At 42.0% G+C, this 18,903-nt stretch overlaps 1 protein-coding gene across 3 annotated transcripts; it reads right to left on the bottom strand.

The window, feature by feature from the left end:
- Window positions 1-2,414: 2,414 nt before the first annotated feature.
- ctnnb1 (catenin (cadherin-associated protein), beta 1) lies at window positions 2,415-16,999 on the bottom strand. 3 transcript variants are annotated; one of them, XM_080005615.1, is made up of 17 exons: window positions 16,858-16,999; window positions 10,101-10,151; window positions 8,951-9,175; window positions 8,608-8,861; window positions 7,811-8,049; window positions 6,947-7,148; window positions 6,721-6,865; window positions 6,414-6,517; window positions 6,163-6,297; window positions 5,743-5,946; window positions 5,338-5,496; window positions 5,077-5,196; window positions 4,790-4,940; window positions 4,352-4,473; window positions 4,142-4,202; window positions 3,449-3,697; window positions 2,415-3,210 (listed from the first exon to the last, which is right to left on the bottom strand). In XM_080005615.1, the coding sequence occupies exons 2-16, from the start codon at window positions 10,111-10,113 to the stop codon at window positions 3,483-3,485; spliced, it is 2,349 nt and encodes a 782-aa protein (XP_079861741.1). In that variant the 5' UTR covers window positions 10,114-10,151; window positions 16,858-16,999; the 3' UTR covers window positions 2,415-3,210; window positions 3,449-3,482. The 3 variants fall into 3 exon arrangements, with proteins under 3 accessions (XP_079861741.1, XP_079861740.1, XP_079861742.1); XM_080005614.1 differs by having other exon boundaries at window positions 6,402-6,517; XM_080005616.1 differs by lacking the exon at window positions 3,449-3,697 and having other exon boundaries at window positions 6,402-6,517.
- Between the last annotated feature and the right edge of the window lie 1,904 nt (window positions 17,000-18,903).

Genomic DNA, 18,903 nt, shown 5'->3' on the forward strand with positions numbered 1-18,903 from the left:
TGTACTGTACATCTCCACACACACTAGCCGTTTCTCAATACCAAGTACGCGAAGTCCGGACTTGTGGACTTGGTAGTTCAGACTTGGCAAGGTCGACTCGGGAGTACAGACGGACTGGACTTGGCTTGATGCGTACTTTGAATTGGAACAGTACTTGGGCTGCGACTGATGACATTTCACAAGTCCACAAGAACACAAGTACAGACAAGAACCCAGATTGAGAAAGGGCCACTACCTCACTTTATTCACATTCCACTTTAATGCACATATCTGTATATACAATAGCCTATTCCATATACATAAGTCGATTCCCTTTATTTCTTCTTTGTACCCTAACTCTGTATTACCTTTGAGTTATTTTATTTTATTTTATTTTATGGTATATTATTCTATCTACTTACTGCATTGCGTTTTAGGAATCAGCTGGTTTCAGTTAGTTAGTCAAGTAGAAATTAGGTAGCTATTGTGTTGAGTCAAGAACATATTGTGCACAATCACTGGGTGCGCTACATTGACATTTCACTGCAAATATGTATGGAAGTATGTATATGTATGTGAGGAATAAACCTCTTTAATCTTGAATCTTTAATATTATAATAATATATAATAATAAATAATGCCTCTGTTTTGATTTGATGTGGAAAAAAAAAACCCAGCTTAAGTATTATTTCTATTATACCCAGCAAGTTTGGCTAATATCAGCACATTTATAAAATGTAAGGTCTTGAGTTCCATCAACTGTTGGATGTGAAAATCACGCTGATCGACCACATCCCAGATATATAGCAAAAAAATGAGCATATCAACGCCAAAATGGCTAGAGTATTTTATGTTTATACTGTATTCCATTATTATTGCGTATTATTTGCGTGTCAGAAATGGGAATATGACTCAGATTCCGAGAACTATTCCACCCTGATCTAAGCGATATGCATTTACAATAAAGTGCCATTCGAATAAGTTATCCAAACAAACTCGCTGAGATTTTCATTCCACCGTTCGACCGTTAAATTTCCACAGTGGCCGTGACATGAATAAATGATTTTATTTTTCATTCCCAGAGCCCAAGGAACAGGACGCTACACATTGCGCATAAAGTAGTAGACGAGTTGATTACAGAGCTTCTGAACTGCAAATATCAAGAAGGAATGAATAAAAGAGATTAGACCCGCAGACACAATTTCCAAATAATTTTATGAAACACGAATTTGATATCATGATCTGTTTTATTTAAAAAATTTTAATCAAATTTGTGGTATTTGATCGACTAATTCTGCACTTGCGTATTTATTCTGACTATTGCAGAATTATCGTGGAAATTAATGATAATGGAGACAACGTGAGCTGAAAGTGACCATGATGAAAATTAAGTTTTATATGAAGAACTTTCAGTTTTGGACAGATTGAACCAATCATTTCACCATTTAACCAAATTTTTTTTCATATTATAAAAGCAGATGAGGATACTTCGAGTCTTCCTGGACTCCTTTGCTTCCCAGTTATTAATTTCTATCTGTACCGATATGAACTGAATTGTATTGACATTTCCTACCACAGCAATAGAGGGAGATCATGATATTGAAGACAAGGTGTGTTTATTTTATATTTATCGATTAATTGAATGTTTTTTGTTAAGCAGAATTTGGTAGAACATGAAATTGTCACAAATGGAACCTTTGCTGTTCCACTGGTTTCTGAGGTGTTGAATTTTCTTATTTTAGGACAAATCCATTTTGCAGTCTAAATTAATGATAAAAAGGTATGACAAATATAATTTGGAAATATTAAGAGGGAGTTCTGTTTGACAAACTCAAGTTTTAGTTGAATAGAACACTTTTATATGAATACATAGCCCAATGATTTAACATCAATGTTTAAGCAGAAAGTCACATATACACACACATGCTATATATATATAAAAATAAATATTACACACATTTAATTATTGTGATGTGTTCTTCCATATTAACTTAATTTATTAACTTTCCACCTAGCATTTGGTTTCCATAGTAACTCCATCTCATAAACTAATAACAGAGCAGCATGCATCAGACCGGAGCCTTTCACATCACGGCCACTCTACGTTGCACGATAATCCCACGTATGTACTCGCTCACGTTGGCTTCTGAGGAAAAACAATCTAGCGCTGCTTGGATTATAGTGCAGGTCTCGAGGGCTCCAACAGCACACGTCCATGAACCTACAGTATTTCACAGCACGACGGGACTGGATATGGAATTTTTAATACACAACGGCGCTCTTAATTCCTCATCAGGCTTGAAATGCAGAAACAGACGAGCATGAAAGGAGACGTGAAGGCGTAGAGGTGAAATGACAGTCCATTTTTATTGTTACAGAACACAGCAGGCTACAGCAACCAGCTCCACTCCTAACCACCCCCCCCCCTCCCCCCAGTAACAGCAGACCAATCAAATCCCTCCACCACTCCACCTTGGTCGGCTCCACCCCCTTTGGAACAGAGGAGACACCTGGGTGTCCACCTTTAAAGCAAGAAAATAGCTCCATATTTGGACCATGATTTCCAATTCATGTTTTTTTTTTTTTTTTTTATACAAAAGCTACACAATGTTACACTCGATCATCTGAATACGATTCAACTGATTTCATTTTTCTTAGTGTTAGTGGACACCATTTAAAACGTGAACAAATCCGTTACTTGGATTGAGCATCGTCACTAGAAAAACTCAAACACTATCAGAGACTTAAAATACAAAGGACTGCAAAAAACAAAGAGAAGATGAGTATCGTAATTCGAAAAAATAAAATATAGAAATTTAAAAAAAAGGAAAGCAAGCTAGAATCGGTACCGTTACAGACTCCAAACGAAAACAATAAGTAAACAAAGTAAAAAAGAATAAAAAAAATAAAAACTAAAAGGAAAAAATAAAAAGACGAGGGTTTTTTTTTTTTTTTTCTCTCCTTCTTCCAAAATTCCAACTCTGAGATTTCACTTGTGTGGCGTCAGCATTTTAGGTTCAGCCCACAGTTTTGGCTGAGATACCAGAACCGCACTTTTATTTTGTTTTATTTTCTTGTTGTTGCTTCTCTTTATTCTAGTTTGTCCCCTTTTGAGTTCCCGTCGTAAGGAAGCTCCACTTGTAGTCGAGTCTTCTTCAGGCACTTTCTGAAACCCTGCCTCCTCCGTGCGGGCGAATTACAATGCAGGTTCATCCAGATCACATGTTACAGCTGAGGGGGGAGGAAGATGGGGAGAGAAAGGAGGAAGACAGGTTTGAGTGAAGAAACACACACACACACACACACACGTTAATGACACAGCACAACACACTTCAGTCCCATTAGTAGTGTGCAGAAGCCACCAGCCACTCTTCCCTCCTGAATCATGTAGTCGCTGCCTTTAGTCAGTACCTTTACTCATTTGAACCGTGTCAACCAAAAACAACAGATTAACCCTTTAGCGCCTTACCTAGTACAAAGTGTTGTTATTGTCATGGTGGTATTTACAGGTCTGTATCGAACCAGGCCAGTTGGTTGGAGTCTGCGGGCGGGAGGCCGTCCATTAGGTCCTGTGCGTGTCCCAGGTCAGGCAGACCCTCGACAGGGGCGTATTCCTGGCCGGGGTGGTGGCCCCCGGCCAGCTCGTGCTCCATCATGGGCTCCATGCCCATGGTGTCCCCCCCGTAGCCCCCCGAGTGGAAGGAGCGGTAGCTGGGGTCTGGGGGGTGCGTGGAGGAGGGGGAGCCAGGGGAAGCAGAGCATTTTGTTAGAGCAGGTTAACGCGCGCACACACAGACACACTAGTATGATCACTCAAAGCGAGAATGCTACACAACACACACACAAACCACAGCAAAGACACGCCCATCCTCCTGGAGCAACAGGAGCTTGGGGTTTGAGAATTGTCATTTTGACCCCAAGTACAAAGTACAGTTTCTTTCCCAAAATAGATTTAATGACAATTGATTCAAACGCTACAACGAGGATGGGCTCATCTTTAGTTTAGAAAACCTCAGAGTATGCATCACAGGACCGCAACTCAGACGCCACACTACAGTGTTTTTTTATTTTATTAAATCTGACTGCTGTTAGCGGTAGTGGGTCCTGGCGAGCTCCCCTGGGGGTTTTGGGAGTGAGAGCCGAGCGGAGGTGCTACACCCACCTTCTTGCCTGTAGCCAAGAGGTTCTCCCTGGCCTCCGATGTCCAGGCCCAGCTCCCCGGTCTGAAACACAAGACACACAGAAACAAAGCTGTTAGAACAAACGGCCGTACAAACATGAAGCTGACTCTTTACTTAAATGATAATCTCGGGTTTTTGAAGCAAAGAAACATCAAAGGATGTTCCTGGTAAAACAGGAACAGTGTGTTTACCTCGTTCCAGGCCATGGGTTCTGTTCTGAAGAGGGAGCTGGTGAGCTCCACAGAGAGACGTTTCTTGTAGTCCTGAGGTTTGTCCTCTGACATGCGGAACAGCACGGCTGCAGCGTAGGTGGCTGGACGAGAGGAAGAGCGGATTGAATTAAAACCACAGGAAGTTTGCTTCTCACCCAAATGCACACTGGTGTGTTTGGACCAATGCACAAGATGAGCAGACATTTACACGTATGCACTAAGGAACGACACGATTCGGCAATTAAGGTCCTGGGAGCGTTTTCCTAAACAAATTCTAGCAGTTTAATCACTTTGGGAATCCAAACAAAGCCCAGCGAGGGGAATGGTACCTCAAAAATGCCATTTTACTTTTGTGACAAATTCTGTAAAAAAAAGCCTTGCTCTGATAGGCTCAGTGTTCGGGATGCATGGACATACCGACGCCTTCGTTGCGGCTGTGAAGAAGCTCAGTCAATGGCGCCGTGGCCCCCTCGGCCTCAATAGCCTCGGCCGCCTCCTTGTCCTGGGCCAGTTCACAAAGGACGCCGGCCGCCACGCGCTGGATGTTCTCAATGGGAGAATACAGAAGCTGGAAGGAACACAGAACAGTAGGGCGTCATCAATGTGAACATTAAGCGCATGAAATACATAGACAAAGGAAATGAATTTGCACTGCCAGACTGAGTTTTCACTGTTTTCATTATGGACAATTTCGATTTTGTTACCTGTACAAAGAGTGGAATGGTGTTGAGTCCTCTGATGACTATTCTGTTGTGAACGTCTCTGGCAAGGATGTGGAGCGCTCCCGTGCAGCCCTCCACTATCTCCTCCATGCGCACTCCCTCCTAAGAATTACAATGACAAACATCCGCTCTTCAGCAACTAACAGCTTGGTTTGGTGACAGGCGCACAGTTAAATAGCAACCCTTTTTTTATCCAATTATCTCGACAGGTGAACTGGGAGCACTAGGAGTGTGTGCACTCACCACAAATTGCTGCTGTGTGCCGCCCATGCTGGTGCGTCTCTGCGTGTCCTGGTGCGCTCTGACCAGCAACTGCACCAGTCTGGGAATGGCGCCCTGCTCCCGCAGAGGGGCGTGGTTAGCGGGGCACAGCGCCAAGTTACGGATCAGACCCACTGTGGCCTAGAGAAGGGAGAGAGCGATACACACCGAATTAACAGAAGAAGAAGATTTTTTTCTACCTTAAAGTGGAGGACTAACCCGATTAGTAAAAGCACATTTTAAATGTATGTCTAGTTAGTTATTTAAAGGGCTGGGATAAACACAATTATATGATTCAATTCTCCTTTTTATCTTTGGCCAAAAGCTGACTAGTCACTTTTCGGGTGCGAGCATGAAACGTGCAGAGTGTGCCGTGTGTTTGTGTACCTTAATGAGTGGCCAGTGTGACGGTGGGTGCAGTAATTTGACAACCACCGGCAGGCCAAAGTGCAGTCTGACAGCGTTCTGGGCCATCTCGGCGTCTTGGTGCCGAGAGGTGAGGTGGCGCAGGGCGCAGATGGCCGGCTCTGTGATGTCTTCTCTATCGCCAGCACGGAGCACTGTGCGCACCAAAGCGTCGATGCCGCCAACCTGCAGACGGAAGACCAGAAACAATTTAATTCAATTACCATGTAACTGCAGCTTGCCTAACAGTGCATCAGTCTCTGCTGTATGCTGGTAAAATATTGATGTTTATATAATAAACATCGCCTACTGCATCATATTAGCTGTGACAAGATTTTCAATTCCACATTAAGTCCATCTCAAATTTGAACCAATATTTAATTCCACTGTAGGAGTATGCACCTGGCAGACCATCATCTTGTTCTTGTAATTGTTACATGTCAGATTAGACAGGATGCCGGCAGCACAGGTCACCACGTTGATGTCATCACTGCCGAGCAGCTGGACCAGAGTTCCTAAGAGTCCTTCCATACCCTCCTAGAGAGAGCGAGAGACAACAGCTGAGGAAATTGTAACCGACACACCAAGGTCGCAGAGGCTTTTGGACAAACTGAGGACATTTAAATTGATTAGGTTCATACTTTGTTCCTGACCTGTTTGGTGGCAGCGTCTGATAAGTTCCTGAGAGTCCAGAGACAGTTCTGGACCAATCTCTGGCTGGGGTCCGTCAGGTGAAGGCCCAGGGCCTGCATGCCTCCTACACACACACACACACACACACACACCATTTTTTGCAGCACTTCAAAAGAAACTGGACGAGTTAAAGAAAATAACTGGAATTATATTTGTGCTTGTACTGTACGTGCATTTGTATGCACAAAGCACACAATGCTAATGTGAGTTCTGAACATTTAAAGGCTTTAACTCATGATAAATCTCAGAATGCCATTAAAAACATACCAGCTTCTACGATGGCAGGTTTGTTGCTGGAGCAGACTGAAAGGACTTTGAGAACTCTGCTTGTGGTCCACAGGAGCTTCTCGTAGGTGTATGTCCTCATGATGTTGACCAGGGCTTGTGGGCCACCGCTGGCAAGAATGATCAGCTTTCAGAGAAAGAAGGAAGATTAGATGGTGTTCTGATATTTGATAAGAAATAAAGACACTGTTCTGCTGTGTACCCCCACCTTGCTCTCCTGGTTTCCATACGCCAGGATCTGGAGACAGTCGGTAGTGATGGCCAAGAACTTGACATTGGTCTTGTTGAGCAGAGCCACCATTTTCTGAAGCCCCCCTGCTAGGCGGACGGCCATCTTGGCTCCCTCCTGGTGAAGGAGCAGGTTGTGGAGGGTGGTGATGGCGTAGAATAGGACAGAGTCCACTGGCGAGCTGCAAGGCGCAAAGGTGCCCCAAATTTAGCATATACATGAGACTGTGTGCCTAAAAGGGGTATTTGGCATCAGGCATAAATCAACTAAATATTGTTGGTTTAGTCTTTAATTACACCCGTTCCCTGAATTTGGCCCATCTTCCAAAGAAGCCAGCGTAGGGTCCCTCGACATGGCCATTATTTGAATAATGTCAAAGGAGAAGAATAGGACTGGGTAATAGACAGAATCTGAGGGATTTTATACATGATGAGAATTGCTAGTTTTCTGTATATACCATCTTATGTGCATTACAAAAAAATATCACGGAAAAAATTCAGTCTAATACAGAAATGTAATAATTCTATTAATTTGTGACTATGGCAGTATTTAATTTTAGCAGAAAATGGTTGCACAACCTCCAAATAGACAACAATTTTCCAAATCGATTCAGAAATTGAAACAATAGAATTGAATCGTACCAGAGTATTTATAATGAAAAAATTAGCAATTAAAAGAAAATTGTGAAGCTTGGGGGACTGTACCTGCTTTGCGCAGGTACATTCCCTGACCTAGAAAGACACTGTGCTGTGTTCCAGGGAATTGTTAACAATTATCAAGACTAAAATGTGGTACATGTCACCAAATCCCAGCAGGCTGAACTGCAGTTGCTCAGATGCTCACCCCAGCATTTTGACGAGTGCCGGTATCCCCCCAGACTTGAAGATGGCCAGCAACCCCTCTCTGTGGTGGGACAAGTTGTGGAGCGTCCCAGCGGTGCAGCGAGCCGTCTCCACGTCGTTGGTATTCTGCATGGTCCTGACTATGGCTGACACCATCTGCGGGGAGCGCATGATGGCGTGGCGGGAAGCCTCCTTCTTGGACAGCTGGTGAACCATCACCGCTGCCTTGTTTACGACCACCTGGAGGTGACCGGATGTATGGTTTAAGAACATTAAGTAATGGTTTAAAAACAGAAAAGCCAACAACCCCAAGCAGAGACCGCTCTATACCGTTTAAGAGGCCTAGTTGTTTGCACTTTTCCAAAGCATGGAAAGTCATTAAAAGTATATAAGCTCTTCCCATGATCGCATGGTCTTGATGTTTTACATGATATGGAGTGCATAGTCGCACGTTTGCTATGGACACTGGACTCCATGTTTAAATTACATCTTTATTTGCAAGAAACCAAAGGTTCATTCCTCAGTTATGCTCCCTCCCTCTGCCAATAAACAAGGCAGGAGTAAATGTACATGTTGGTGTTTAAAAATGGCCACCATGATAGGATGAATGCATAAGCGTTTATCAAGGTGTGTTCAGGCATCAAAGAGTTTAGTTTAATACTTTTTAAGACAGATTTTAACTTCTTTCTATACAGATTTTGGGCCAAATGATCTCTCAAACAACAGATTGAGCAGTAGTCTTGGGATAAATTAAGGCAGTAAATGAGAATATTGACTTAGTATGAATCACGAGTGTACCTGGTCCTCATCGTTGAGCAGCTTGGTCAGTTCTGGTATGGCTCTGGTTGCCAGCTCAGCATCGTCTTGGTAGTTGATCAGGTTGACTACTGCATGTTTGAGCATCTGTGAGGGCTCAGCCAGCCTCTGGACGTTTGTGGGATGGGCTCCGTCATACTGTGTGGAGGGGATCTGCATGCCTTCCTCCAGGGTCTCTGGGAACATAGCCGCACGCACCCGCTGGGCGCGCGTCATGGCATACTGGCCGTCTATGTCTGGGAAAGAGTCAACAATGGCTACAGTTAAATAAGGCTCTTGCAGAGTACGATCGGGGACTTGTGCGCGGAACTTGCTAGATTCTAACCTTGTACTTGCTCCTGGGAGAAATTCTGGTTGAAGCCCTGCTCCCAGTCATACAGGACCTGGTTGTCCACATCGTCCTCCTCAGGGTTCCCCTTCCCGCTGAGGGAGGGGGCTGTGGTGGTGGCCCCAGAGTGGATGCCAGAGTCCAGGTAGGACTGCTGCTGCCAGTGACTCACTGCTGCTTTGCGGTCTGGCTCCATGGCCATGTCCAGCTCCATCAGATCAGCTAAAACACAACACAGATACATTTAAGGAACTGTAGACAGATACCAACACTGCTGCGTTATTATAATAATAAGTCCCAGTTATTTATGCCCATTGCTACAAAAATAATTTATTTTGTATCGGCTTTTCCCAAAACCGCTCAGAGTGAAATTCCAGGAAGTGGACCGCAAGTCAAAGAAAACCCATCTTTTTTATTTTATAAACCTGAAGAAATATATTGGGATTTTGCTTGGGATCCGGTGATCTATAAAATCAAATGCATTTGGTGATACGCTGCCACTGTCTATGTCTTCATCTGTTTAAAAAGTCTCTTAATTTGGCCATTTAATGCAGAACAATCCAGGCAATTTTGCACAATTGCAAGCTCTTGTCATTATAGAATTTGCATTCATTATTGCAATTGCAATGTGTTTGCCGTCAAGGTCATCCAGGTTGGGGTAATACACACACACACACACACACACACACACACACACACACACACACACACACACACACACACACACACACACACACACACAAATTACTGGAACAATAGTCTGCAGATACTTCAAATAATAGTAATATAATGCATTAAAACCCAAAAATGAAATACTTAAATGCATCTCACTTAATTCCTCATCCTCTACTTTCATTCAATTCTTTAGACTACCTTCAACCATAGAGTAGGTTTTGATGCTTGCTTCTAATCAATACAAAATGTATAGTGTTGTAATGGCAGCATAAATCGAGTGGGGGGGGGGGGAGACATTCCTGAGCTACAGCACAATTAAAAACTCTGCATTGAGGGGTGGGTGTGTGTGTGTGTGTGTGTGTGTGTGTGTGTGTGTGTGTGTGTCTCTATAGTGGGAGATTGGAAAAGAGGTTAAAAGTGTGGCAATGTGATGAGCTTGGGGTTCTGGAGTTGTCCTGGAAGATTTACTTACCCTGGGAAGCCATGTTTCTTTCTTAAATCACAGCCTGCACAGCTTCCTGATCTGAAACACAGAACAGAGAGCACAGTTGGTCTTCCCTGCTTGGCTTTCGACCTCCTTTCCCCATCCGCCCCCCCCAAACATTCAGGATGATGCAGGGGAAGACAGTGGAGACACAAAAAAATAGATCAATTGAAAAGGGAAAGAATTAAGCAGCCATTGTCCTTATTATTCCATCCTCTCTTCCCTCCGTCTCCACCTCTGCTGCTTTAAGCTTCACTGCAACACCAAGCTCCTCCACACAAAGCCACCATTAAGCAAAGTAGCTTGCAAGTAGTTAGGCAAGCAGCGGTGGGGAGGGGGAGGGTCCTGCATGGAGTAAGCAAAAGGGAGAGAAATGGAGGAAGGGCAAAAACATTCCAGCTCTGGCTTTGAAGCTGAAGCCGCAACCCAACTCTGCGGGAAAGCAAACACTGGCAGTGGCAGGAGAGAGGATCGGTTTAACAGAGGGGAGATGGTTCGAATGCTTTGCAGGAGGGGAGCTTTAATGCAAAACTTACTATAAAAATCATTTGTTTTCAACAAGTCAAAAATCCTTTGGTCCCAAAAGAAAGACATCTTTGCAAATTTTAAAGCAAACTAAATCAGTGGCCTCATGGACTGTAGAACACATTATTGAGGAGTGGCATGCAGGCTTGATCGTGTTCCATTGATATTCAAAAGGCTCATGAGAGTTGAAATGTAGCACTGGGCCAGTAGGTGTCTTTGGATTTTGCTGGAAATGTGGCCCAGGAAGGCACTTTGAGACTTGCAGACAAGCATGTTTTCCGGATGTTACAGACATTGGCATTAATCAGACATTATTAATGAATATTTTATTTGGATGCAATAATCTATCGGGAGACACGGGTATGGATCAAATCGGGCTTAAAAACCACATTCAGGAGCAAAGAGACACATTCTCATTTTCTATTCCAGTACTTTGCTGCTTCCTTTATAGCTCAAGCAAATACACCAGCTTGCAAGAGTTGGTGATAAATTTGCCTCTTCAGAAGAAAATACTGATTTGTTGTCAAAGAAGTCTATAGTGCATCTCAGCGCATAACCTATTATACACCAATTCTGCCAGATGCCATCCGACAGTCCACAATATCAGAAGGAAAGTACCATATAAAAGAGAGAATGTGGAACACAACAAGAATTACAATAGAAGGAAAAAGACTGAGGGATACTTCAGCTAATGTTCCCACCTCGCTAGACAGTGTCAACAGACTCTGCACTAATGCAGACAGTGGGTGCCATAGATGAGAAAAGACACCACATCATTCACAATTCTAAATTGAAATGAAAAATTCTACTACTTTTTAGTAGAAAAACAAATAATCCAACAGAATTGGTCCAGAAAAGAAAAAAACTGGGTTATTTTCATCTTGACTGCCCTTACATAACACATCTCAAGTGCTTTCATTTCATGTCAGAACCAACATGTGCTTCAGTCTCATCCACATCACCAGTGTTGATATCTTTATTAAGATTGACAATATCAAAAGATGTTTTATATTAGAGAATCTTAAGTCAGATAGCCAAATATATAGGAGTATGTAGTCTTAAATGCAATAGTTGTAAAATGTGAGAGAAGCCAATTGGCTTAGCACACATTATACAACTATTGCATTTTTAGTCAGTCTTTTTAATGATCAGCTTTAAAGGACTAAAACTTAAATATAAACAAATAAGTAGCCAAAAAAGTAAAAATGTCTTACTCTTAAGGGTGTGGCAGTTCATGTTCCTTAGTGTTTACAGGGAATGTTTTGAAGAAAATTCATTCACCAATTAATTTGAAACTTAATAGCTTGGTCAATTTTTCTTATGGCAACTGTTATACTATATTTGCAGTATATGAACATGTGGAAAGCTTAACATGGTTGCTTACCAATGCTAAACTAAATAAAAATGGGTAATATACAAGCAGATCAGAGTGGAAAAAATAATCTCATTGATAACGAGAATTCTTATTAGAAATACGTGTCAGACAAGAGCAAACAGATGGTTAACAGTTGAGTCAGGAGAAGTAGTTGTTTCTGGAAACACATGGTCGTCCTCACCTATTCACACAGATAGGCTGCGGTGCTCAGTTCGCTCCCTCCCTCACGCTCTGTTACACCCACATGCCACCAACTCACAGTGCGTCATTAAAAGTCTTGAGTCAAGCTCTAAAACTCCAATGTCTAACCGCAAACACGCCAAACAACATGCAGCGCTCACACGCTATCCTCCAGGCTAAGCGCATGCCTGTGTGCCCTCACGTTACCCAGCAGAGTGCTAATGGGAGCCATATGTCCTGTACAAAGCCTGCATACAAATCAAACATACAAGTGAAGCCATTTTGGTCTCTGGAGACATATTGTAAAATCTGATTTTTTTTTCTTATGGGTTAGAAAGGCAAAAACTAGTATCCAAAGACTTAGTCTTACACCAAAAAAAAAAAAAAAAAAAGGCTGTTCAACCATTTCTGAAAATCTCTTCCTCCTGGATATTGAACTATCAGGCAAACCATTAAAATCAATTCAGCCAGTGGTTTCTTTGAAGTCTGATTAGTTCAAGCAACATATTTCGCAAAAACATTCTCAGCCCAAATGAGAGTGATGGCCGCATATTATTACAAAGCCATGAGGGAGTCAGAGAAGAAAGTAGCTGACTAATGAATCTGACATTGCAGCCACTAGAGAACTATATCATGGCTGTGTGCATGTGGCTAGATACACACAACGGAGTTCAGAGGTTCATGGTTCTGGGCAGAGAAAAAGTCCTCAAACTCTTTGGCAGAGTGGCACAAGAAAGAGGATACTTCTTTTCTCCTCCCTTACAAACACAGAAACATGGAGACCTAGTGTAAGACCATGCAAATGCTCAAAGGTGACATCTGCAGTCACAAAGCCACAGCTTTAGAAAGATGGTAACCACAGCAGCATAGCCTCAGGCCAGCAGCCACAGTCAAATGACAGGCTTACCATTTCAGCACAAAGCTTGGTGCACTTGAATAGTCTGCTCAGTTCTATTACACAGCCCCTGGATATAGCACACACTATACCAGTTCAATAAAGATCAACCTGGTTACAGGATGCAAAAAAATATAAATCCAAAATCTGCATATATGATCTTTAGTGAACAAGAGGTCCTGGCAGCAGAAGAATGGCCAGAGCACCAAACAACAATAACTGTCATTCAGAAAAATCAGCATGTTGGTATTGGTACTGGTATTAGAATATGATGAGGTACAACTAAAAACCATGTGCTATATTCAAATTTGCACCATCTCCAATACATACTGTGCGCCATTAAGCGGTAACGGAGCCCGAGAGGTTGAAACAATAAGCCAACTAGGACGGTAAACTTCAAAACTGAAAAAGTCATTCTAATTCTGGACAGGTGATCATAGTATTATGGAAAACAGATGTTTACATCTCCAAGACGCAGTGCATCCAAGCTGACAAATTATTTAAGCCATTAATGGCTAGCTTGATTGTGTAAGGAATCTGTGAGACAAGTGGAAAATCTTGCTCCTCTGAATGCCCATTGGGAGAGAGGGGGAAATGAGTAGCTGGAACTGCAACAACACAAGCCAGCGTGCTACAGAATAATCACATCCTTGTTCACTGACCACGGCCTACCCTGCCTTCCATTGCTGCCTTTAATTTGTATGTAGAAGATTCATCTATACTCAATATTGACTTCAAAGCAGGTACAAGACATTTTGACTCAAAAAGCAAGCAACCAGTCTGCAGGATAAATTCAGCCAGGGTGCTAAATGACTGCGTTCAAGTGGGGTGTCAGATTAACAAACAACTGGGAAGCAAACCAATACCAAGCATGATTACATTAATCCAAGAATCACCCATGGATACGCCTCTCCTTAATCTCTTTGCGCTTTTGCTGGCACCCTAACACAAGTGCCAAAGCATTGTATAGGGTTAATGAATATAACAGATAAAATATGAAATTAACAGCAGAGGGAGAAATAAAAATGGTTTATAATCGGTCAAGACGCTAAAGGTCTGAATAAAACAGACTACTCGTTTAGAGTATTATTTCAGATGGCCAGCTCTGAGACTGCTTGCATAGCACACTTTCTCAAATTGAAGAGCCTAACCCGGTCCCAGTGCTTTATAAACTGTATACCTTTGTGTAATGGACCCTAACAAGCCATATTATCAGCACAGGCAGACTGACACACACTGCCGCCGGCTGCAATGGCAGTTGCATATTGTGCAGGGTCAGCAGCCGAAAACAATGCGTTGAGCTCAATGCCTGCAGCCGCTGCTGCAGTGTTTGGTCTATGCTTTGCACCCTGGCAGCCCATGAAGAAGTAGAAGTGTTCTAGTAAGCTTCCCTGTACTTCATATACAATTCAGCTACTCCCTGCTTCTGGACAAATTTGAGGTAATAAGAACTTTGCATACCAGGTATAAATAGTACAACAAAATCCAAACTTGACAGTTTGGAAGTCAATAATCCAGTTAAACAGGTAGCATCGGACTAAAATGCAAAACAAAACCATTGTGATTGTTACAGGCCTATGAGTAGCATTTAAAATACATTTTACATTGTAAAAGATAAGTATTTTGCAATGGGCATGAAGGACAGCGCCGGACAAGAATTTGATGAGATTTATTTTAGGTAATTGTATATAAATTATCTATTTTTTGCAAGTTTTCATTATAATATACGCAGAAATTGCTGATTAACTAAAAGCAGAAGGGTCTCTCTATTGGCCCCGCCTACATTTCTGTCTTAAATTCCAATACTTAAAGGTAAAAGGAAAGAGTTTTAAGACACTTGACGAAAATTCAATAGCAACTTCACTGATGACACTTCCACCGAAAAAAAACAACAACAAAAAAACAAACTAAACAATTGAAGCAACATCACAAATAAATTAAAATCTTAAATAAGCGCTTATATAATGAATAATACGCATTTCAGACTGACATTCCGTGGCTTTTGAGGGGTATACTGGAGAAATACCAGGGGTCGATATCAGCCCTCTGCAGGGATATTTTTTTCTTGCCAGTATTTACCACCTTGAATTGCAGTTAAGAACCTCCAATTACAGATGTCTCGCAAATACGGTTGATACGGTAAGATGTGGCATTTCAGACATTTAGTTAACCACAATAAATACAAAATACATGCATTAATAACTAATACCAACAAATGTATTTGGGTTGGCTGCACAAACCCGTGCGGTGCTTGCTTCCTTTTGTTGATCCAAGTCAGCAGTTCTCAACATGGGGTCCCCAAAGGGTCATTGAAACTGTTCCAGGGGATTCCCAGCCAACTGATTAATGGTTTAAACCTCACCATTATTTCAGTCACAATACTTCAGATTCACATTTTAAAATGCACAATATTGACTGTTTTGACCACAGCTATACGGTTACCTCCCCAACTATAGAGTACAGGTTACTATAGGGTACAGACTAGGTATGGAAGTTTGGTCTACTCGAAACCATAATTCGTCGGTGACTTGTAATATGACAACATCCGCTTGGTCAAAGATTAGGAAAAATACGTTGCAATCTGTAAATGACCGTTGTTTTCCCCCCAATAACGCCTAATAAACAAATACATAATGAAATTAGATAACGCGTTGAATGCTCAACATTGCCATCTTGTACCATCAACACCAGCCAGAGCACCGGCTCTATGTTCGTCGGGATAAGCGCCGGCGTTGCACTGAAAGCGAGAACTATTTGTAGTAGCAAAGTTCGATACCCGTTGTGACGTTTTGTGACGCTTTTAGTAAACAAGGTCGTGGAGTGTCGCTGGTCATTTAGTGGAGAAAGCCTGTATTAGTTGACGCGCGTCCTCCAGCACCGTGCACAGCTGCTTCGCGGATCCTAACTCTGGACTTCGACACTGACTCAAATTTCACTCTGGCTCCTCCTCGTCTTCCTCCTAAAAGCACGGCGGCCCTGTGGAATTTGTCGGTCTTTGTTTAAAAAAATATATATAAAAAAAAAGTGGACGAATGGGGGGCGGGGGGGGGGGGGGGGGCGACGACAATGCGGCAAATGTGAGTGTATCGTAAGTATAACAATAAATGATAATTGAGTCATATCACTTAAGATCAACCCGAAAGTTCAAAGTATTACGTGATTAGTTCAAGTTCCGCGAAAACTCCGACAAACACATTCGTCGCAACGCCAGCTTTTGGTTTTTTGTTTTTTTTCCCCCCACATTAAGACTTTGACCGGTCTTCGTTTTTGACCAAAGCGGTTTTGGCGAAATGTCCACCTGAAACAGAAAACTACTCAAACTAAAATAACAGCGCTGAGCAAGTTTTCACAGACTTCCGAGCAAAGGAGATAAGCGAAAGAAACAAATGGCAAAAATGCGGTTCTGGCCGACTCTAGTGGGGGACAAGTCAAAGGACCACAATCTAATCATCTGTTGGAGCCCACCTATCGTCAACTACACATACGGCCAAGCGAGGACGTGACGCTAGTTAAGCGATACGGGACTACACGAATCCCATCCGTGAAAAAGCACGGACCCCAAACTTCGAAACTAAGTTAATAATCGGGTAAATGAGATGTGAGAGGTGTCCTTCGTTTAAGCGGAATAATTCTCTGTGAAAGCAGCTGGTTCGCTAACAAGCGGCAGTCAGCATCCCCGGCCGTTTATGGCATTCCACGATAACTCGACATGAAAAGCAGCAAAATGTAAACGAACAAAACAATACAACAATTAGCTTGTAGGAGCCTACCGCTGTCAAAACAATACGAATCCGTCCACTGGGATAGTGAAGAATAAAACCAGGTTCGAAAAGGGGGAAACGAGGAGCCAGACGTCAGGGGGGGGGGGGAGGTCTCATCCACTCCCTGTTCAAGCCGGCGGCCGCTCCCTCCTCCACCACGACAGAGTCTGAAGGTTTTTAAGATGGCGGCGTGGTTTTATGAGACCGCACAACAGCCTCCGGTGAGCACATATCCAGCCGCGCAGAGGCACAAAATAGACACAGTCAGATAAAGAGTTGAGTTTTTTGTGCGATTCTCGACGCGATTCGATCGCAACTAACGAAACGCACGAACGCGTGTCCATACCTTGTGTTCCGTGTGGTGACATCTCACTCTAAAACCCCCACATGAGAAAAACAATGTATACGACGCGTGGAGGAATACACAATGGAATGGGGTTCCGGCGAACTACAAAGCGGAAATCCGATTCAATTTACCTGCACCAAAATGGTCATTTCTGAGGTTAAGTCCCGATTCATAGGCTTACATTTCTTTTTTTTTTTTTTTTTTTATCTTACAGGAACAAGGACAAGTTATGTTAGTGTTAGTCTTGAACAAAATAAAGTAATATGAAGTAAAATGCCCTTTATTAAATGCAGTCATTTTGGAGGCCCATATGGTTTCCTGTTCCACCCACAACAGTTTTAGTCATTTTGGCTACACTAAACTAGCTTTGATCTTTGTGTGATAAGGATCTATCATGATTGTGGAAATTGTTTTCCAATCCATGTTAAGTCTATTTAATATACGCTTCAACATGCACTTACAGATGGCTCATATTGGCAGTGCTGATTTTATTCTATTTAGATCACGTTCTGCTGTCAATGGACGCTCGTCTCCGAGATGATTTGATTTCCCACCGTGGATAAGGCCTAAAATCATCCCAAGATGAAGGGACTGGGATTGAGAGAAACCGTTTTCCAGTCCCCCAGTGGCCTCCTAAATATGAAGAAATCAGACGATGACTACAATCATGTCAGTGAGTGTCAAGCTTAAATAGCGTCACAGTTTGGGAACAGTGTTGTAAAAATTGAATTAGGGCAAACAGTTTTATGCTCCACTCGCCACAAAGTGCAGGAGAAGAAGAAGAAGAATCCTTATTCGTCACGTGACACACCAATAATGTGTTGAAGTACAAACCAAGTTTTACTTTGAAACCAAGGGCATAACTTGGTGCTTGTTTCATTCCGTAGGGAAACTGAGTAAAATAAATTAACCCCCGTTCTAAATATTTCCGGGAGCAGTTGATAATCACTCATGAAGGCACGTAGAAATTCACCAGAAAATGTTATTTCTACAACTTGCTGATTGGTTTTAGGAAAGGTTTTCATTATGATTTCAGATTTCACGTGTTTTTTGTTTATTGACTTATATTGTCATAGGTACCGAGGGCATAATGTTAGTAATATGTATTTTTTTTTCTTTTAATTTCTTTTAAATAAATGAAATAAAATCAAAATAAACATTAACAATCTAATGCCCTCAGTCAGTACCCAAATACATGTGTATAAATAAATGTACATGACTGTGTATATAAATATATAACATATACAGTATACAGGTATAAGCTGCAATGACATTATGTGAAGGTGACTCTATATCCAATGGTCATCCACTCGATCTTTTTTGAACATATATTGATTTACTGTCTCAATTCACAATCCATGACAGATCACTCCGTTCAGTTTCACACATATTAGGTTTTATTATAATGTACATTTCACAATCTCATACATGATATTTAGATCACATCTCTCTGACGACTTAAATCCCTTGTGAGTGTGGAAAAAACGTGGAACGGTATCAACAATGTTCACGTTTTTTTCAAGTTAAAATTTCCCTAAAATTAACACAAAAAGATGAATTAACGAAAAATTTTACAATAAAGAAAACTGTTGACTTCATTGATATGGCTCTTGCCGGTGATTGCCTACCTGTTCGTATTCCGATAGAGAGGACAGCATCAAATCAAAGCCCAGGAAAAACATCACATCACAGCAGAATTTTCAGAAAAA

The sequence above is a fragment of the Zeus faber genome, assembly GCF_960531495.2.
Source record: "Zeus faber genome assembly, chromosome: 8".
Lineage (NCBI taxonomy): Eukaryota > Metazoa > Chordata > Actinopteri > Zeiformes > Zeidae > Zeus > Zeus faber.

Coding starts and splice junctions, on each gene's coding strand:
- ctnnb1 (XM_080005614.1), bottom strand. Junction 5,197..5,337: donor GCACACAGCAGCAATTTGTG/GTGAGTGCACAC, acceptor TGTAATTCTTAG/GAGGGAGTGCGCATGGAGGA. Junction 4,203..4,351: donor AACCCATGGCCTGGAACGAG/GTAAACACACTG, acceptor CTTGTGTTTCAG/ACCGGGGAGCTGGGCCTGGA.